The sequence below is a fragment of the Ogataea angusta genome (assembly GCF_019207475.1).
Source record: "Ogataea angusta isolate 61-244 chromosome Unknown 61-244_NODE_3_length_881311_cov_93.026150, whole genome shotgun sequence".
Taxonomy (NCBI): domain Eukaryota; kingdom Fungi; phylum Ascomycota; class Pichiomycetes; order Pichiales; family Pichiaceae; genus Ogataea; species Ogataea angusta.
The window spans coordinates 157,486-176,779 of NW_025065217.1; the positions used below are offsets into that span (position 1 = coordinate 157,486).

Below are 19,294 nucleotides of genomic sequence, written 5' to 3' on the forward strand. Positions count from 1 at the left end.
TAAAAAGGAGAATATTAATTCTATCCTTCTCGGTCGTCCCCGTCTCCCGAGCGATAGCCGTTTTTTTTCAGCCATCTTGTGCGCCAGGTTTGGCCCAGCTTGTAGCAGAGCAGCGTAGTGCCAAAGGCCACGACTATGAGGATCCCGTTGATAACGCTGGACCATCCGATGCCGATGGCATCGAACAGGGGTAAGGTGACCCCTGACCCGATCGCCGCTCCGATGTTGCGGATGAAATAGTTTGAGCCCAGGGCGATCGGCGACCCGATCTCGGGCAAGCTTCCAATGCAATAAGAATTCACCGGCGTGTACACAAACGTCTGGGAGAACCCGTTGAGGAACATCATGACGATCGGCAGCACGAGCCCGCCCTTTTTCTCCTGGATAGACCAGCCGTAGATTATGATCGACGAGAACATAAGCAGCATGGCCGGCAAACACGCCTGAAGTCTGTCCTCGCTCACAAGCCGGCCGCCTCTTCTTTTGATGGCTCGTTTCAGCACCCAATCGGCGTATCTGCCCGCAAACTGGGTCGATATAACCATGCCGCAGCCAGGAGCGAGATAGAACAAAGAGCCCTGGATAGGACTAGTGAAGCCAAATCGCGGGTCCACAACGTATCTGATTGGAGTGAGCAATGCAAAATAGTTGAATGATAGCAAGAGAGTGGTGATGCCCGGCAGAAACAGCGTTGGAATGCGCAATGCAAAGACCACCTTGAAAGGGTTGACGGCGATGATCTTGAACTTTCTGGACGTTTCTCGTTTCCATATGGAGAACTCAGTTTCTGGCGTGGTTTCCTTGAGGAAGACGACGGCCATGGCCAGCACAAAAGCAGTGATGCCTGTCTGGACCCAGAAAATGATTCTCCAGGATGCGTAGGTGATAATGACTCCTGCAAGGACGGGAGCAAATGCGCTGGCTGCCAGAGTGCCTGCTAAGCAGCAACTCAAAGCCGTGGATCTCTCGGTGGGCTGGTAGATGTGGCCAGTGACTGACGCGGCCATGTTGATGAACGAATAGGAAAATAGGCCTGTGAGACTGCGAAACACGAAGAACATAGGGAGGTTCACAGAAACAGCAGTGAGAATCGAGGGTATCAGCAAGAGAGTGGCCATGAGAATGAAAATCGGACGGCAGCCGTAAAACTCGTACAGCCGGTTGAACAGACATGGGGACATCGCAGTCATTATGTTGAAAACGGTTCCAGATAAGTTGATGGTGGCTCCGGTGGTGCTGAACTCGTCGGCAATCATCTGTGTTGCTGGCATGTATGCGGAAGAGGAGTACGGCCCTAGCGACGTGGCTATAGCCATAATGGTCATGAATAGCCGTTTCTGGTTCTTGGAAAAACGGCCATATTTGGCTTCCTCTTCCGGGGTCAGGACGTACTCGCCGTCGTTTGGAGACTCCGTCGTCTCGGTCGCGCGTTCCTTCTCCACCATTTTCACTAGAGCGATATGGTCATTTTGAAAAAAGAGCTCAAGATCTGGTATTTTTTGGCTTCCGACATTGTATTTCCTAAACAGGACAGCCGGTACATTGTTTCGAGGCACGCGAAAATAATTGGGAGAATAATCCCGCTGGTAAGATCACCTGTCTTGTAACACGCGGGCAGCGTCTGCTACTTGTAGAATGATTTCCGTCATGGCTCTGCGCTCAGATCTGCAGAACAGGAATCCGATCTGGCCGCTCAGCAGTCCGGTAGCCAGCACGAGACCCCCGAAAAAGAGGAAGAGAATCGACGCCCAAGGAGCGACGAACGACACAACGACGATGACGGCCAGAAACGCAACGAAGACGAACGCAGAGAGCCAAAAGTGCAAGAGAAGAAGCCGGCTCTGCCACGAATTTCTGGAGGACAAATATTCTGCCACCAGATCTGTAAGCTCCTGATAAATTTCCAGTCTTTGGGACTTTGAAGGCCTCGACGGGAGCGTGTTGGATTTTGGAAGTACCTTGAAGGTCGCCGAGTACGCAAAATGGTCCGAGAAGGAGCCCACGCCAGGAACCCTTTCAGTAAATTGCACGGACGCATCCAGAGCACGGAGCCGAGTGTTGTCTATAAGGGCGTAGTCCAAACGACACGCCTCATCTGGACGTCTATCTGCGCGCCAGGTGTTGAGTGTGGAGTCGCAGGTGGCTCCTCCGAGTTTGATCTGGTCCTCCGGCGTCATCTGTCGCAGTTTATCAGCATCCGTGAGTCCGTGTATTTCTTCCCAGCTGTCAGTGAGGCCTGCCTCAGACTGCATTATTCTATAAGGCAGCGATCCCGGGCGCGAGTTGAGATCGCCAACCAGAATGACTGCGTAGCCGGCCTCGCTGTACGTCTGAGCTACAGACGCAATATCCCAGGCCTGACAGGCTCTGACACAGGCGTACGCGGAGCTGCCAGTAAGCGCGTAGGGTGCGTGCATGTGGGAATTCAGGACTGCCACTGGCGAAGCGCCTTCGCTGAGCGGCTCCAGCAACGTCACAGCAACGGATTTCCCAACGTACCAGTCACCTCTGTAGAAAGCTGCGGGTGTTCCATTGACAGGGAAACGATACAAAAACGTCCGATTTATTGGCACTTTTGAAAGAATTGCCAAACCAGGGCCTGTGAGAATCCCAGAGGAGAATCTCCGTGTATACGGATAAACTTCCCGACACAGATCGACAATTGATTTCCAGTCCTCGTCCGTCCAGATCTCTTGTAGGGCAACGACGTCGTAGTCTGGATCGCACCGAAGCTTGCGCGCAAACGCCGCAATGCGTTCATGGCGCTGCTTTGAGACGTATTTGAGACCCCATAGGTTGAATGTCAGCAGCTTTATAGCGTCGCCCTGGGCGTGGGTGGACATTAAACAAGAAAATTATCTGAATACTTTTTTTATTAAATAATCCAAGTATTAAATATGTCATTTTTAGGATACCGGCACAGGTGGCCTCCTTGTGTCGCGCGAGTAGTAGGTAGACCCAAAACGTGCCGCTATAGCTATTGCCTCTTTGCTATTCTATTGAAATTACTTATTATTTATCGTCCAGCTCCTGTTTGCGTCTCTCAACATCTGCGAGAATTTTAGAGCTTCTTGCCAAAAGAGCATACACGGAGATGTTTCCAAGCATTATTAATCCCGCCATAAGCGTGTAGGTACCGCCCAAATTCATGGCCTTGCCCATTCTGGACAGACATGCCATGAAGATGGTAGCCATGCCACAGCGTCCCAAGTTATTGAGCGACGCAACAGAACCAGACTGTCCCGGGAACATATCTATCAGCAGCGTGGGAACAGCGTTCATCGGGAACATGGTCGAGAAAGTGATCAGAAACGACATGACAAGGATGACGGCCACGTTTTCTTTTTTCTGGAAGCACCAGCCAAACACCACAGAGGCAGCTGCACAGACGAGCGACGGAATGAAAAAGTACTGCACTCTTGCCTTGATGATGTTGAGTGGCTGGGCGCTCTCGGACTGGATGTGTTTCCGGCGAAGGTTGTTGTAGGCGAAGTCTAAAACCCTGCCGCTAATGATAGCTCCAAGAACTGTAGCCACTCCGGGAGCAAAAAAGCAGATACCTATTTTCAGGGTCGAGAATCCGTAGGACTCAGAGAGCTCTGTGGAAAACGATGCTTGCGAGATGGTCCATGTGGCAAATATCAGAGAGCTGGGAATTAGGACCATGGACACTTGTGGATACTTGACGATCATGACTGTTCTAAGCGGATTGTACGTAGGAAGATCGACGTGCTCAACAGTGCTTTTTGATGTATCAGACAGTCTGTTGCCAAAATAGAGCAGTATAGGGGCCCGGTGGTACCAGTGGTCCGGTCTGACGGACATGTTTCCGACGATGCTCCGTTTCGTCTCAGGAAGGCAGATGAATGCAACAACCAGAAGCACGCCGTCGATTATGGCGCAGAAGTAGAAGATGGCTCTCCAGTCCCACCCGCTGTCGACCAGAGCACCGAAAAAGGGCGAGAAACCTTGGCCCACCAGGAGAAACCCGTTCACTGTTCCGTTGTAGCCACCGCGGTCCCTTCTGGTGGTAAAGTCGCTGACGATGGAGGAGTCGATGCTGATCAGCGGCGAGACAAAGGAGGCCAACAGACAGCGGAAAAGAATGATCATCCAGTATGCGTTTGAGACAGCCAGAGCGATGTTTATTGCGAGACCGCCCAATAGGCACACCAGCACCACCGGCCGTCTTCCGACATAGTCTGTTGCAGTAGAGAAGAACACTGGCGACACCGATTGCAGGATCAAGTACGCCACGACGGTGAGATTGATCTGCTCCTCAGTGACCCCAAACTTTTTCTTCATTTCTGTCAGTGCAACCCAGTAAATAGGCATGCTCATGGCAGATGCAACACCGATAAGAGACAGCAGGAACGTCATGAATGACTTCTCGCGTTTGGTGAGGATTGTATGGGGCACTTCTTGCGGTTGCTGATCGGGCGTGTCATCTGTTTTGGGATCAGGCGTCATTATCGAGGCTATTGCAAAAATGTGGAACTGGATTCCATGACGTTGGAGTGTTTATAAATACTAGCAGAAAAAAAAAAGAACGTTTGATAAGTAGTGAAAATGCGGAAGTAGAAGCTAAACTCCAAATTTTTTTAGGACGGGAGCAGAATTCCATGCGGAACGTTTCCGCAGATGTAACAAATGCTGTAACTTTATTATCTAATATGCTAATGTTGCGACTGCACACGGGTATCACTTGGGCGGGTTTCTAGGGGTGTTGATAAGAAACTTGCTTTTCGTCTTGTCGTCTGGCTCCAGAGGCCTGAGCGGCGGAAGCACGGGCTCCTGCGGCTTTGAGGCGGGAAATTGGTAAGTTTGCTGATGGTAGGGCGAAGAATAATAGTAAGGTGGGGGCTGCTGGCGCGACGGGTACGGCGAGCCTGGTTGCGGGAACCGCGACACACCAGCGACCCCTGGTTGGTGTGGCGGGTACGACGGCGCGCCGTAGGCCGGGTCTCTGTAGACGTAGGGCGATGCAAGGGGGTTTTGTGCAGGTTGTCGCTTGTCGAGCGATATGCTGCGCGTCTTGGTGGGCGACGACGGCTGACGTTGGTGCGTGGGGGCCACGGGGTCGGAAAATTTGCGCTTGTGGGTGGATGTCGGCGACGACGTGGACGGCGCAGACGGCGTGTCTGGGTATGTCTGCGGGTTGACGGACCCCGCTGTCGAGGACGCCGCGGTATCTACAGACGAGCCCTTGGACGGCGTGGGGCCGGCCCCCGGCCCAGACCAGTGGTGAAACTGGAACTGCTGTTGCTGCGGCAGGTTCACCCTCCACACAGATGTGGCGCCGCCCGCAGACGACGCGGCAGACGACGCGGTATACGACCGCCGGTGGGAGTACGCTCGCACGGGCGATTCGTCGGCACGCTGGCCCGGGGCCGGGTACCCGTGCGGCGCGAGAGGGTATTTGAGCACCATGTCAATGCGTTCCCTGATTTCCTCCGGGGAAAGGTTGGCATAGAGAAACGGAATCAGTTCCGGAGGAATGCCTGTCTGACGCGCCGCATTGAGTAATTCCAGCGCCATCTCCAGGTTCCTGGACTTGTGCTGCTCGAACTTGGTGCGCTCTTGCTCGATCCTAAGCTGGATCACCAAATCCAGCTGTTCCTGGGACTGTGGCCATGATTCCACCGGAAAGCCCAGCAGTTGCGACAACGCCTCCTGGGACTGATTCTGAGCGGGCTGCCGTTCGGGCTCGGACGGAGTGTTGAGCACTCTCCTCAGCGGAGACGCCTGGCGCGGCGTGGGGTTGTCCTGGTCTTGCTGCTGCATGGCACAGGATCATAGGCACCAGAGATTTGGTATACCGATTTTTCTAAATTTTTGATCGACTATTTTTGGCCTTTATGATTTTCAAAGGGGTAACATTTTGGCAGTATCTGTGCCCATTTCGCTCAATTCGGTGCGGATTGTTCACTTTTAGGGCCACGGATAACAGCGCCTGCACCAGTTTTTCTTTAATTTGCCCGAACATGGAATCTGCCTATTGTCTGCCACAGGCTCCAGACGAACGGTCTTTCCCAATAGGGGAATCTAATTGCTGCTGTCCACGACGCCAATGCCGCAAACAATACCGTCTGAAACGGGCCACAAGACACACGGCTGTTTCGCCTGGCCCGCACAAGAGAACACCAGACAATGCAGCACGAGCGCGCGATTGTCACCGGCCGCGCCAGACGCATTGCCGGGCTCTGCTGCCCTGCGCTCAGCGAGCATATTGTCACACCTCGCACCGACCGCCCGCCGCGCACCGCGAGCCAACAATTTGCCCAGGTTTACTTTCACGTGGAAAAAAAATTACTATTTATTCTCGTACAAACATGTCCATCATTGACGGCAGAGCCATCAGCAGCGAGCTGCGTGCGTCCATCGCGGCCGAGATCAAAGAGCTCAAGGCCCAGGACCTGTCGTTCGCGCCTCGGCTCGTGATCATCCAGGTCGGAGACCGTCCTGACTCGTCCACCTACGTCAAGATGAAGCTCAAGTCGTGCCAGGAGGTGGGCATCGACGGGTCCTTGCAAAAACTCCCCGACGACGTTTCGGAAGCCGATCTGCTGGCGCGCATCAGCGAGCTGAACGAGGACGCGTCTGTGCACGGGATACTGGTGCAGCTCCCGCTTCCTGCTCATTTGGACGAGGAGCGGATCACCAACGCTGTGAAGCAGGAGAAGGACATCGACGGCTTTTCGGAACTCAATTTGGCCGCCATTTTCAAGAAGAACGCTGCTGCAAAGTTCATTCCGTGCACGCCAAAGGGCATCATGTACCTGTTGAAACATGAGCAGGTGGAGATCACAGGCAAGAACGTGGTGGTCTGCGGCAGATCGGACATTGTTGGAGGTCCGCTCTCGAAGCTTTTGGAGAAGGCGGGCGGAACCGTCACGGTGGTCCACTCGAAAACTAGCCCGGAGCAGCTCAAGTTCTACTGTTCGAACGCAGATATTATTGTCAGCGCCGTTGGCCGCGCCAACTTCATCACGGGCGACCTGGTCAAGCAGGGCTGTGTGATCATAGACGTGGGGACGAACTACGTTCCGGACGCGACGAGGAAATCGGGCCAGAGAATGTGTGGAGACGTCGACTTTGCGTCGTGCAAAGAAAAGGCCTCGAAAATCACCCCTGTCCCTGGCGGAGTCGGGCCAATGACCGTGGCGATGGTTCTGGACAACCTGCTGGAGAGCGCCAAGCGCAGCAAGAAGGCGTAAGGAGAAAACGGGGAGATTATAGGTAGATCTGTATATTATGTTCTGAAATGGGCAGTGGCGTTCTCGTACAGCGACTGCCACACAAACGCTTCGCTGAGCATCATCTCGACGTCGGCCTCTGTCCAGTCGTTGGTCTTGGACGTGTCCTGGAGAAACATGATGATATCCTGGAAGTCCATGTCCAGCAGCTGCTCGCTGAAGCGTCGCAGAAAAGCACAGCACACGTAAACGTGGAACTGATTGAATCCTGTTGGATAGCTTGACAGATACGTGTCCCACATGCGCACGATCAGCTCCATCCGGAGCTCGCGCATCAGCATGCAGTTCATCCAGCGGAACGAGAACTGGATGAAGTCGATTCCTTCCTCCTCGAAATGCTCAGCCAGGTACGGCTCGTCTCGTTTCACCAGGTCTCGCAGCTCCGACACCTGGCGGATGATTCCCGGTTGCTCGTGAATGTAATTGTCCTGAATGGTGTCTAGCACCTTTGTGAGACACCAGTACGTGTCGGCTTCAATGCAGTTGATCAGTTCCTGCGGCAACTGGTTGGTGTTGAACGCTTCCATGTCAACATGGTCGCACAAATACGCAGACAAAAATATTTGGTAGAACGGCGTGGCCAGATCGTTGATTCCCTGCACGTAGCCGCTCGCAGGGTGTCTGACTGCCCACAAGTACAGCACTTTTTCGAGCGATCGCTGTGTGGACTCGAATGAGTACAGTTTGATGGTGGGGTTGGTCCGCGGGATGTCGATGGAGATCTGGTGCCACACAGCCTGGTCCTTTTCCACTCGGAACAGCTGTGTCATGCTGTTGGTGTATTCTTTCCGTTTTCTTCTCAGAACAGCCTCCCTCGTGGCGCTGTTGACCGGGAGGTACCCGAGAAGCACCTGCCAAACGAGCGGTCGGAGCGCGGCCGGCACGCCGCTCCACGTTAGCTTGCGTAGCTCGGCCATATCAAACGGCTGGTTTTTCAGCGCCTTGACGATTTTGCTGTATTTGGACTGGTTGCTGGTCCTTTCGAGGATGACAAAGGGGTCTTTCATGATGCGTTCGTAGTCCGCGCGGAGAAACTGTGCTGGCTGCGGTTCTGACGGTTGCTGTGTCGCTGGCGGCGGCTCTGTGGGCACCGTCTGCCTGTCCATCGGCGACTCCTGCAGCTGGAGGTCCGAGATGTCGGGGTAAAATTGCGGTTTGGGGTCCTGGGGCGAGGGTGTGGCCAGATCGTCGATGTCGTCGTTCCAATCGGCGTCGTCGTCGATCTTGGTCGACAAATCGTACAACTTCTTCGCCTTCGACAGGTTCAGGTTCAGACTCGGACGCGGAGACTTGGTCGAGCCGTTCGAATGGACCGACCGCGAGTCTGGAGACGAGTTGCGTTTCTGCGTGTCAGACGCACCGAGGTCCAGATGAGAGAACGAGGCCCCAATCACCTTCTGGCTGTCCACAGTCAGGTGCGAGTTGTCCATCGGCGACTTGCGTAGACCGGTCAGCGTCCTGAGCAGCGACGGCCGCGGCTGCAGACTCTGGTAGCCCTCGGTGCCAAAAATGAAGTCGTTCACCTGGGACATTTCCTGTTCTGGTTAGCCATAGATAAAACCTAGAAAAACATACGCTTGGCTGCTGGTACCCTTTCTTTCCCATTCTCAGAGGTCCGGGCGTGCGATAGCGGCGAAAACAGTGTCTACTTGGCCAGAGGTTCCAAAGTGCTCTTCTTCCACCTCGCTGTGTTTACGCCACATGGAAAAACATAATTTGGGGATGTGGTGTACAACTTGCACCGACACCCTCGCACCTGTATATTTACGTAGCAGCGCTCTTGAGCCCCAGCTCCCAGAGTTTGTGCGACTCGTTGATCGCGTAGGTGAGCGTGCGTCTTTTGTAGCCGTGCGGTCCCAGGAACCGCAGCGTGTCGATCACGTCCTCGAGCAGAATGGCCTTTCCGGCCAGAATCGACTCGCCCAGCCCGTAGTAGGCCGTGTTGACGACGTGGATGTGGAAGTGGTAGTACGACGGCTGGTAGTGCACGAAGACGCGCAGCTGGTCGCTCGCAATGCTGTAGCGGCGCGGGATCTCCGTTCTCAGCGTGTCCAGGATGCGCTCCAGGTACGGGATGTGCGTCTCGTTGAGGTCTCTGATCGACGCGACGTCGTCGCGGTAGACGATGCAGCAGAGATACAGCGACTCGAGCGTGGTGCCGTCCCATTTCATGTCTGGAATGAGCACGAAGTCGTCGTTTTTGACGACGACACGGTCGGCCTCGGCTCCCTCGTACAGAATGTTGCGGACCCATTTGATTCTGTCTCCACGCATGGTTTCTATGTACGGCACCACGACGCTGCGGTACAGCTCGGGGGTTTCGCGGACAATGTGCAAGACCGGCTTCTCGAACTTTCGGATGTGGGTGTCTGTGGCCGGGTAGATGAGGTTGAGCTTGGCTGCCGGGTCGCGGTCCGCAGACTGCTGCAGGGTGGTCATGGCCCAGTGGTAGACGTCATTGGACGCTATTTCGCGAATTTCCTGGACGGGCAGGTCTGGCAGTCTGGCGGTGTCGAAGTGCGACTTTTCGAGCTGCAAAATGGCCTGCTGGCCGTTTATGGTGCCCAGGAGCGCGATAGTCTTCAGCTGGGAGTCGGAACTGAGCAGCCGCTCGAACTGGAACGCAGACACTAAGCGGTCCATAGCTGGAAAAAAAAAGTTGGGTGAAATTGGAAGCGTGGCTGAGCAGGGGCTAAGTCAATGGCGCAGATTAGCAAGCAAGCGTTGTCAACACAGCACCAGCTCTCAGTTGCAACGGAAGCGTGCTACGATATGAATTGAGATTTGCAAACGATAGAAATATTTTTATCGGCAGCAGGGTTGCCAAAAATACTTTATTTATTAACAGCTATTTAATATGGATAGGCTGTTTGACAAGTTCCCGCACTCTGACAAGAAAAAACAGTACGAGTTCCTGGAAACGCTCGGGGCAGGCTCGTTCGGCACTGTGCGAAGAGCAGTGGCGAAGAAAACAGGCGAGCCCGTGGCCGTCAAGATCATTCTCAAGTCCAGGCTCAAGGGCCATCTGGACGCCGTTCTGCGCGAAATCAAGGTTCTCGAGACCATCCAGCACGACCACATCGTCCGGCTGCTGGACTGGTTCGAAACAAAGCACAATTTCTACATCGTGACCCAGCTGGCTACCGGAGGCGAGCTGTTCGACAGGCTTATCCAGAAGACCTCCTTCACAGAGTCCGACGCCTGCAACATCGTTTACCAGCTGCTCACGGCCGTCGATTACCTGCACAGCCACGGCATTGTCCACAGAGACATCAAGCCCGAGAACGTGCTGTATCTCACGCCCGACGACCAGTCGCCCGTGGTGCTTGCGGACTTTGGTGTCTCGCGACAGCTGGAGCAGGAGACCACGGAGAAAATCACCGGCGTGGCAGGCTCGTACGGGTACATTGCGCCCGAGATCTACGCGTCCGAGGGCTACGGCGAGCTGTACGGGCTGGGAAAGGGCGGCTACACTAGGTCCTGCGATATATGGTCTCTGGGTATCGTGACGTTCATTCTGATAGGTGGCTACTCGCCGATCCGGGCCGAGACGCCAGAGGAGTTTCTCGACGAGGTGCGCAGCAACAACTTTGTGGTTTTCCACCACAAGTACTGGCAGCATATTTCCGACAACGCGAAGGATTTCATTCTCAAGAGTCTGGACATCGACAACCGTCGGCGGCCGTCTGCGGCCCAGCTGTTGCAACATCCATGGATACTGTCGCACCTGGCCAAGCAGAAGCCCGAAAACGAGGCCAACATCATCGGAAACATCCGCGAGGGCTTCAATGCTCAGGACAAGCTGCGCAAGGCGTTCCGACTCGTGCTTATCCGCAACAAGCTGCAGAAACTGCACGAGCTGCGCGAGGCGACCGACTCCAGCTTCGAGGAAGGCGAGGAGGACTTCATTTTCCACGGCAACTCGACCGATTCGCAGCTGATGGAAAACTTCGACAAGATGAACATCAAAAAACAGCAGCCGGATCCGCAGAAGATCAAGAGCCAGACGCTGCAGGCCACGTTCCACAACATCGTCAAGGCAGCGCAAATCAGCAAGGACGAGATCCGCAGGTACCAGGAGGAACAGGGCCAGTAGCTACCTGCGGAGACGGGCGACCTCTGTTTTCAAGATGCGATCGTATTCGGACATGGCGAGCGAGTTGAGCATCAGGCCGATGTTCTTGGCCTGCTCCTCGGTTTTGGACACTTTCCCCGATTCATAGCGATGTAGCAGGGTTTCCGGGGCTCCTGTCGAGCTCGCCGAGTTCGGCGGCCCCGTGTTCTTTTTCAGAACAGGCTTTAGTCGACTGATTTGTTTCGAAACGTCGCGAATTTTATTTATCTCCAGCACCTGGTCCTGCTCCGGCGCCTGCACCAGATCTTTGTACCAGAACTTTGAATTGAGGCTGTCGAAAACCTGCTCGTCCTTGTCGGACTTGAAAAGGCTCACGTCTAGGGAGTAATACTTGTCTGCGTGACGGCCCAGATCGCGTTTTGCGGGATTTGGTTGCTGCGTCTCCAACATCGCAAGATGCTCAGGGTAGTACGTGCGAAACGCCCCGATGTCCACAAACCCCTGCTTCCGCGACTTCTCCGGGTCAATCACGACGGCGACGTACGGATCCTGGAATCCCTGGTTCAGTTCCTGCGTCTTGACATCGATTCCCGACAGCCAGCAGCCAAAGCCTGGGTGAGAGTGGTACCAGCCAACAATGTTCTCCGACCGATTGCACTGCTTCTTCTGCTGTTCCAGATATTGCAGCATAAACTCGTACGCCTCGTTGAGCGGATTCACGCGGCTTTCGGTCCCCTGCACGGGCAGAGGATAGCTGTCCAAGACAACGATGTTGCCGTCGAAGATCTTGCCGGTCATCATGCCCATGATCTCGATGGACCCGCCCGAGCGCGCATGGAGACTCATTTTCATCAGCGCCAGACTGCTGACGTGCACGGTGTGGAAAAAATGCGGGTCGCTGAGCCAGGCCTTGGACTCCAGTGTCTTGTTGTCTGCGCTCTGCTCGTAGAACTTGCGCACCTGGTCTTTCGGGGTCAAACCAAGGCCGATGTTGCTTTTCTTGGACGGCAGTAGTTTGTCGGTGTCTATTTCGGCCAGCTGCGACAGCGTGGCGCCGACATCGACCCAGTGCGCCATGAAAAATAAACTAAATCAATGATAATATTTTAGATAAATATAAATGAAAATATTAAATTAATGAATAAGTTTAAATAAAATAAATCATGAAATAATTTATTAATCTATAAAGCGAGGGTCTGCAGCTTCTCCCGAAGAAGCCCGACCAATTTTTCGTTCTTGAGAATCTCGTCGACCTGGTGCTCTATATCCTGGTTTTGGGGAGACCGCTCGTCCATTATGACCGTATCAAGGTCCTCCGATGCCGTATCAGAGTGCATTCTGGAGAACTCGTAGGACTCGGGCTCGACGTTCGGCCTTCTGCGGCTGACGCGATCCTCTTCCTCTTCCGAAGAGCTGGAGTACTCAGACGAGCTAATTGACGAGTCTGGCGAGACAGTCTTCTTGAAGATCGGTCTGAAATTGCTGCCGATGGAGATGGAAACCCGTTTCCGCTTCTTCTTCATCAGCTCAATCTCGTCCACTTCGTAGAAAGCGTCGGTCATCTCGTCGTACTGCCAGATCTTGAGATCCAGCCCATACGGCTTGGGCTCTATGCAGTAAACATAGCCGTGCTGGACGTCCAGCTCGGTCAGCATTTCTTTGTTCAGATTCATGAAGTAGCAAAGCAATACCCTCGTAATCACTCTGTGCGAAATGATCAGAACGTTGTCGCGCAAACGCTCCAGCTCCACGATCATCGGCCGTAGCCTGGAAATCACGTCCAGGTATGACTCTCCTCCAAGCCCAGGATATCTATAGGTGAGTTTCTCCGCCATTTGCGACCTGTACTCATCCACATATTTGGCTCTGAACTCCTCCTCGGTGATGGAGTCCATCGATCCGCAACCCAGGTCGTTCAGCATCCGGAACGACTTGAAATGGAAATCGCCTCCGTCCTTTTCCTGTGGGAAGTACGACGCTGTTTGCAAAGTGCGCTTGAGATTGGACGTCCAGATATTGAATTCCTGCTCCAGCTGCGGTTTTGTGTGGAATGAAAACTCGTCGTTGACATACTCTTTATTAAGGTGACGAAGCTTGAATTCCTGTCTCTTTTTACAAATGAACTTTGGCAATGCTCTAGCAAACTGTTCGCCTTTTTTGGTTAGGTTGGAATCGCCGCCCTTTCTATTGGCTGCATTAAACTCGGATTCGCCGTTGGCCGTCAGCCAGATCTGCCGGTCAGACAGGTTGAAGTTCAAAAGGAAAAAAACGCACTGCGACGAAAGATATCCGCTGATGTTGTACGAAACAACCTTCTTTCCGGCGTTCATGATCTTGACGTACTGGATGTCGTACTTCTCGTTTTCCAGCTCTTCCTCCTCGTCGATGGTTTCGTAGACGGCCTGATAGTTCTTGAGTCTATTGCGAAAGTCGTTGAGCGCCAGGTCTCTGTCCATGTCCTTGTAATCTGGTCCGCTCAGCTTCAGACGGATGTTCTTCTCGATCAGCTCCTGGTCCGTGCAGATGCTCTCTAAAAACAGAATTTTCACGGCGCCCTCGGTGCGTTTGGTGATCGTTTCGATAATCCACGATCTGCGGGCCTTGGTTGTGTTTGTAGCGTCGAAAATGCCCACGTTGCCCTGGTCAACCAGCAGGAAATGGATCAGGTCGTCGAGCGTCTCGCGGGCCCACTGTTCTCTCTGGTGGAAGGAGTCCTTGTTGGAGTGGTCGAAGAAATTGGCGTCGTGGCTGGTCTTGTCGAGCGTCGGCCCCTGGACGGGATACCCGCTGGGCTTGGCGTTTTTCTGGCGCCGCGTGTTGCCCACGTTGAAGATTTTTGTGCTGTATTGCATCCAGTTGAGATATCGCTGTAGCTTCTTAGTAATGTACGACTTGCCAGTGGCTGGAAGCCCCACGCAGATGATGGCCAGCTTCAGAGCCTCGCTGCCCGTGTCGCCCTTCGAAGGCAGCAAGTTCAGCTGGTTCTGCTCCGATCCGTTGCTGTTCACCACGTGCAAATTCATGGTCTGTCCAGGGATAGAGATGGCGGATGTCAACGCGGACGAGGACGAGGCCCTCGACATGATCATCGGGGAGTTGAGTTTCGACGACGTGAGCGAGCTTACCGCGGTGGCAGCCCCGAAGCTTGTGTCGCCGGCGTCCATCTTTTGTTTTACGCGGGAAATAAACAGGTCCAACAAGGTAATTAAACTTTTTCTTTTCGTAGCCCCTCTTATCTGGGCCTAAATTTTTTTCCCTGTGATACTCCGACAGGTCACGGATTTTTGGCGAGCAGCAGAATACGAGATTTTGCAGATTTGTGGCAACGTCGCGGGGCGATAGTCGCTGGGCTGGGAGAGAAGTGTGCCGGCCAGATCCTGCGGCCAGGCTGGCGGGTGCGGTTTTTTATGGCTGGGGCGGTACACCTGCTCCATTTCTCCGGGATGAGTCAACGACAAAACTAAGAGGTCGCACGCCACGGAGAAACGGTGGCCATGGTCGCACACACCTTGCACCAGACACTGGCCGCTGCCATGCCGGGCGGCCTGCAAACTCCGGCTCGACTATGGCGGTGGCATTGCTTATGTCATGCGGTAACGGAAAAAAATCACTGGCTGAAATATTTCCTCCAATATATAATGCTGGTGCTGCAGAGAGTCTCGAAAGCGCGCGTTGCTGGGCCCGTCGTCGCGCTCCTGCGCCGCTCGTCCACCGTCCGTCTGACAGCAGAGTCGTATCCGCAGGTGAAGCGGCTGGACTTCGGCAAGATCACGCCGCAGGCCGTCGACTTCTTCAGGTCGGTGGTTGGCGAGGCCGCCGTCGTGACCGACCAGGACGACCTCCTGTTCTACAACGAGGACCAGATGCGCAAGTACCGCGGCCAGTCGTCGCTGTGTATCAAGCCCAAGACCACGCAGCAGGTGTCGGAGATCGTGAAGTACTGCCACGAGCACAAGCTGGCGCTGGTGCCCCAGGGCGGCAACACGGGGCTGGTGGGCGGGTCTGTGCCGGTGTTCGACGAGATCGTGCTGTCGCTGAGCAGCATGAACAAGATCCGCTCGTTCGACCACACGTCGGGTATTCTGAAAGCGGACGCAGGGCTGATTCTGGAAAATGCCGACAACTTTCTCGCGGAGAACGGCTACATCTTCCCGCTGGACCTGGGCGCCAAGGGCTCGTGCCACATCGGCGGCAACGTCGCGGCCAACGCGGGCGGCCTGCGGCTGCTGAGATACGGCTCGTTGCACGGCTCCGTGCTCGGTCTCGAGGTGGTGCTCCCAGACGGCACCGTCTACGACAGCATGAACGCTCTGCGGAAGGACAACACGGGCTACGACCTGAAACAGCTGTTCATCGGCTCGGAGGGCACGCTCGGCGTCATCACCGGCGTCTCGATCCTGTGTCCGGCCCGGCCCAAGGCCGTCAACATTGCGTTTCTCGGCCTCGAGTCGTACGAGGCTGTGCAGACCACTTTCAAGAGGGCCCGGGCAGAGCTGTGCGAGGTGTTGTCTGCGTTTGAGTTCATGGACAGACAGTCGCAGTGGCAGGCCAAGCGGTTCCTCAAGACGGCGCACCCGCTCGCCCAGGACGACCCGGACGTCGAGGTGCCCGAGTATCCGTTCTACGTGCTGATCGAGACGTCTGGCTCGTGCAAGGAGCACGACGACGCCAAGCTGGAGACGTTTTTGGAGTCGATCATGGAGGACGGCACGGTCGCGGACGGCGTGGTGTCGCAGGACGAGTCGCAGCTCAGAACGCTGTGGACCTGGAGAGAGGGGATCAGCGAGGCCTCCAACATGGACGGCGGAGTGTACAAATACGACGTTTCGCTGCCGCTGCCGGTGATGTACGAGCTGATCGAGGTTCTGCGGGCGAGACTGGACGAGCACGGGCTGCGGTCGGTCAGCGACGCGTCCAAGCCGGTCGTCGACGTGGTGGGGTACGGCCACATCGGCGACGGCAACGTTCACGTGAACGTTATTGTGAGAGAGTACAATAAAACGGTGGAGAAGTGTCTGGAGCCGTACGTGTACCAGTGGATCAGCGACCACGAGGGGTCGATCTCGGCAGAGCACGGACTGGGCTTCCAGAAGAAGAACTACATCGGCTACTCCAAGTCGGAGGTGGAAATTGCGTTGATGAAAGATATCAAAAGCAAGTTTGACCCGCAGGGAATCATGAACCCATACAAGTACTTATAGAAACAGAACGGCTGGGGCTAATTCTTATCGTCGTCCGGGTTCGCCACTTTGAGCACTTTCTTGTAGTAGTCGGCCGCGTCGGCGAGCGAGCCGTCGCTCAGGCGTCTGCGGCCGAGCATTATTCGCCCGGACCCAGACCCGTTGTCGGAGGAGTAGAGGTCGTCGTCGGCAGAGGCAAACGGATCGCGGTTTGACTTGAGCGCCTCTTCGTACGCAAGATCGTCCACGGCCGTGTCGTCGCCGTTGTCGCGGCGTCTTCGGAAAATCACAAAGAAGATGCCCCCGATCACGATCGACGCCCCGACAGCGCCCCCGACGGCTCCTCCGATGATGGCTCCCTTGTTCGACGACTTGGAGCCCGAGCGCGAGCTCGAGTCTGCGGATGCGGATGCAGACGCCAAGCTCGTGGATTGCGTGATGTACACCACCGTGGTCTGTTTCGAGCCCTCCTCGCTCACCGTCGACGTGAGCACCGTGGCGGTCATGGTGGGAGACGTGGACGAGCTCGAGCTCTCCGAGCTGGTTGTGGGTGTTTCTGTGGAGGACGTGGACTCCTGTGTGGAGCTCGAGGAGCTCGATGCTTGTGTTGTTTGTGCGGTGTTCGAGGAGGACGAGGACGAGACGGTAGACGACGAGGCCGGGGACGACGTGCTGGACGACGCGCCGGACGAGCCGGTGCTCGACGACGCTCCCGAGCTCAGCGAGTTGTCGTACACGTCGTCGTCGCTCAGCCCGTACACCGTGTAGGCGTTGCTGCCTCCGCACTTCTCTGACGGATACCCATCACAAGAGGTGTCGCAGCTGTCTGAGGAGTCGGACGACGACGGCTTGTCGTCGCCGCAGTAGCACTCGTTTCCGTTTGTCAGGGCGATGTATTTGTAGGAGGAGCACTCTGACGAGCAATGGGAGCTCGACTGCCAGGTGTAGGTGCCCTTGGACACATAGGAGGAAGGGATGTCGGAAAAGCAACCGATGCTGGACAAGGCCGAGGCCGCGGGTATCAAGGCGAGAATAAATAGGATTGTCTTCATGGTGTAACGAAAGTCCGGGGTCGCGCTTGCGCGATAGATCAAAAACGAAAGAATCCGGCGATGTGTTGAACGTGAAGAAGGGTGTTGTTTGAGAAAAGTTTTTAAAGGAGGTGAAAAAGGAATGGGGGGTTGGCGGCGCGCGACCGCGTCGGGCGGCGTCGATCGACGGCGAGAACCGAAAAAAAAAACTCTCAAAACATGTGCCATTTATTCTATTCTTTTTGTTGATGCATACCACCGTCCCGCTTATCGAACAGGCCATATACGATGAATTGACCGCCATCAGGCAACGTCTGTCGCTGATCAAGCGCGACCACAAGACGTACATGAATTCCAAAAGCATAGGAGAAATATACGACCAGGTCCTGAGCAAAGTCAAGGAACTGCGGGCGATTCGGCCCACGGAGGGGGCCGCCGAGGGCGAGTTCCCCAACAAGGTGGACGTCCTGGTGGACGAGATCTTCCAGTTGCTGAGTCTGTGCTTTGTCACGTGCGGACTCAAGAACACGGCGCCCGCAACGTACGCCTCGCTGTCCACCGTGCAACGGTTGCTCGAGCACCTGAACGAAAACGAGATCTTCACGCACCAGGACCTGGACCCGATCAGAGACCGGCTGGACGAGATCGCCAAGATCATCAACTCGGACGAAACCACGTCCTCGGAAGAGCTGAGTCTGCTCAAGAGCAAGCTGGAGCAGTCCTATCGGGAGTACAAGCTTCTGGAGGACAAGATCAACAAGCTGCCCAAAAACGTGCAGAGAATCATGGACAGGCTGATCACGCTCAAGTACCGGATACTGGATGTGATCACGAGCGACGACGCCGCCAACAGAGACGACCTCAAGGTGTTTTCGAGCCAGCTGGAGCAGATCCAGCTGGCGTGCGAGCTCGAGTTCTCCAAAGAAGAGCACCCCAAGGGCGAGGGCGTGTTGAAGGGCCTGATCGACGACTGCCACTATCTCATCCAGGACATGAAGATCGGCGAGGATATGGTGAGCCCAGAGCTCGCAGACATCTACAACCAGCTGGAAAAACTCAAGTCGACGCTCGAAAACCTGCTTGTGACCAGAAGATGGGTCCTTCGAACCACAGACATCTTCAATTACCAGCGAACGCTCAACCAGATCGACAAACTGCGTGTGGACGGCTACTTCGGCAAGAAAGAGCTCCGCGGACAGGCTGTGCTGCTATACTTGCTCAGACGGTGCTATGCCATAATATACAAGCTTCTGGAGAGCTCTGAGCCCGTCAGCGAGAGTCTGCAGCCGCTGCACAACCAGCTGACGACGGTGCGGCGGTGTCTACTGGACTTGAAGCGGACGGGCGGCATCTCGTCGATCCGCGAGCTGTATCCGTACCAGATGAAGCTGGCGTCCGTGGACAACATGCGGGAGGACGGGAAGTTCATGATTGACGGGCAGATACCGGAGGGCCAGGGAACGCTGAACGCGCTGCTGGCGGAGTGTTTCGACATAGTGCACGAGCTCAAGATCGAGTTCTACGAGAAAGACGAGACCGAGAGAAAGGACGACGAGACAAAATTCCAGGCCAACGTGATAGGCACCAAAGCGCAGGAGACGAATTACGACTACAACATCATGGAACCAGATTCCAATGAGGAGGACAATTTGGCAGTGTACAATGAGAGTATAGGCGAAAGCGAGACGGACGGCGATTTATAACGAGATGTGTGAATAAATAAAATAAATATTTAGAGTTTCTGGCTTCCCC

General features: G+C 55.0%; 13 protein-coding genes across 13 annotated transcripts; 5 read left to right on the forward strand and 8 right to left on the reverse strand.

The window, feature by feature from the left end:
- Positions 1 to 20: 20 nt before the first annotated feature.
- On the reverse strand, positions 21 to 1,445 carry KL928_001539 (uncharacterized protein; the record flags this gene model as incomplete). Its single annotated transcript, XM_043201915.1, has 1 exon — positions 21 to 1,445. One exon carries the CDS (start codon positions 1,443 to 1,445, stop codon positions 21 to 23), a length of 1,425 nt encoding a protein of 474 aa, XP_043060816.1.
- Positions 1,446 to 1,592: 147 nt separating this feature from the next.
- KL928_001540 (uncharacterized protein) lies at positions 1,593 to 2,843 on the reverse strand (the record flags this gene model as incomplete). Its single annotated transcript, XM_043201917.1, has 1 exon — positions 1,593 to 2,843. The coding sequence occupies one exon, from the start codon at positions 2,841 to 2,843 to the stop codon at positions 1,593 to 1,595; it is 1,251 nt and encodes a 416-aa protein (XP_043060817.1).
- A 169-nt stretch (positions 2,844 to 3,012) lies between these two features.
- KL928_001541 (uncharacterized protein) lies at positions 3,013 to 4,470 on the reverse strand (the record flags this gene model as incomplete). The annotated part of the gene is made up of 1 exon (XM_043201918.1): positions 3,013 to 4,470. The coding sequence occupies one exon, from the start codon at positions 4,468 to 4,470 to the stop codon at positions 3,013 to 3,015; it is 1,458 nt and encodes a 485-aa protein (XP_043060818.1).
- Positions 4,471 to 4,701: 231 nt separating this feature from the next.
- On the reverse strand, positions 4,702 to 6,228 carry KL928_001542 (uncharacterized protein; the record flags this gene model as incomplete). The annotated part of the gene is made up of 2 exons (XM_043201919.1): positions 4,702 to 5,694; positions 6,064 to 6,228. The coding sequence occupies 2 exons, from the start codon at positions 6,226 to 6,228 to the stop codon at positions 4,702 to 4,704; spliced, it is 1,158 nt and encodes a 385-aa protein (XP_043060819.1).
- Positions 6,229 to 6,332: 104 nt separating this feature from the next.
- Positions 6,333 to 7,217, forward strand: KL928_001543 (uncharacterized protein; the record flags this gene model as incomplete). Its single annotated transcript, XM_043201920.1, has 1 exon — positions 6,333 to 7,217. One exon carries the CDS (start codon positions 6,333 to 6,335, stop codon positions 7,215 to 7,217), a length of 885 nt encoding a protein of 294 aa, XP_043060820.1.
- Positions 7,218 to 7,252: 35 nt separating this feature from the next.
- Positions 7,253 to 8,788, reverse strand: KL928_001544 (uncharacterized protein; the record flags this gene model as incomplete). Its single annotated transcript, XM_043201921.1, has 1 exon — positions 7,253 to 8,788. One exon carries the CDS (start codon positions 8,786 to 8,788, stop codon positions 7,253 to 7,255), a length of 1,536 nt encoding a protein of 511 aa, XP_043060821.1.
- Positions 8,789 to 8,957: 169 nt separating this feature from the next.
- KL928_001545 (uncharacterized protein) lies at positions 8,958 to 9,890 on the forward strand (the record flags this gene model as incomplete). Its single annotated transcript, XM_043201922.1, has 1 exon — positions 8,958 to 9,890. One exon carries the CDS (start codon positions 8,958 to 8,960, stop codon positions 9,888 to 9,890), a length of 933 nt encoding a protein of 310 aa, XP_043060822.1.
- Positions 9,891 to 10,113: 223 nt separating this feature from the next.
- On the forward strand, positions 10,114 to 11,352 carry KL928_001546 (uncharacterized protein; the record flags this gene model as incomplete). Its single annotated transcript, XM_043201923.1, has 1 exon — positions 10,114 to 11,352. One exon carries the CDS (start codon positions 10,114 to 10,116, stop codon positions 11,350 to 11,352), a length of 1,239 nt encoding a protein of 412 aa, XP_043060823.1.
- A 121-nt stretch (positions 11,353 to 11,473) lies between these two features.
- KL928_001547 (uncharacterized protein) lies at positions 11,474 to 12,408 on the reverse strand (the record flags this gene model as incomplete). The annotated part of the gene is made up of 2 exons (XM_043201924.1): positions 11,474 to 11,501; positions 11,645 to 12,408. 2 exons carry the CDS (start codon positions 12,406 to 12,408, stop codon positions 11,474 to 11,476), a joined length of 792 nt encoding a protein of 263 aa, XP_043060824.1.
- Positions 12,409 to 12,512: 104 nt separating this feature from the next.
- On the reverse strand, positions 12,513 to 14,495 carry KL928_001548 (uncharacterized protein; the record flags this gene model as incomplete). Its single annotated transcript, XM_043201925.1, has 1 exon — positions 12,513 to 14,495. The coding sequence occupies one exon, from the start codon at positions 14,493 to 14,495 to the stop codon at positions 12,513 to 12,515; it is 1,983 nt and encodes a 660-aa protein (XP_043060825.1).
- A 401-nt stretch (positions 14,496 to 14,896) lies between these two features.
- On the forward strand, positions 14,897 to 16,532 carry KL928_001549 (uncharacterized protein; the record flags this gene model as incomplete). Its single annotated transcript, XM_043201926.1, has 2 exons — positions 14,897 to 14,924; positions 15,058 to 16,532. The coding sequence occupies 2 exons, from the start codon at positions 14,897 to 14,899 to the stop codon at positions 16,530 to 16,532; spliced, it is 1,503 nt and encodes a 500-aa protein (XP_043060826.1).
- A 17-nt stretch (positions 16,533 to 16,549) lies between these two features.
- Positions 16,550 to 17,563, reverse strand: KL928_001550 (uncharacterized protein; the record flags this gene model as incomplete). The annotated part of the gene is made up of 1 exon (XM_043201928.1): positions 16,550 to 17,563. One exon carries the CDS (start codon positions 17,561 to 17,563, stop codon positions 16,550 to 16,552), a length of 1,014 nt encoding a protein of 337 aa, XP_043060827.1.
- Positions 17,564 to 17,790: 227 nt separating this feature from the next.
- KL928_001551 (uncharacterized protein) lies at positions 17,791 to 19,245 on the forward strand (the record flags this gene model as incomplete). The annotated part of the gene is made up of 1 exon (XM_043201929.1): positions 17,791 to 19,245. One exon carries the CDS (start codon positions 17,791 to 17,793, stop codon positions 19,243 to 19,245), a length of 1,455 nt encoding a protein of 484 aa, XP_043060828.1.
- Positions 19,246 to 19,294: the final 49 nt, after the last annotated feature.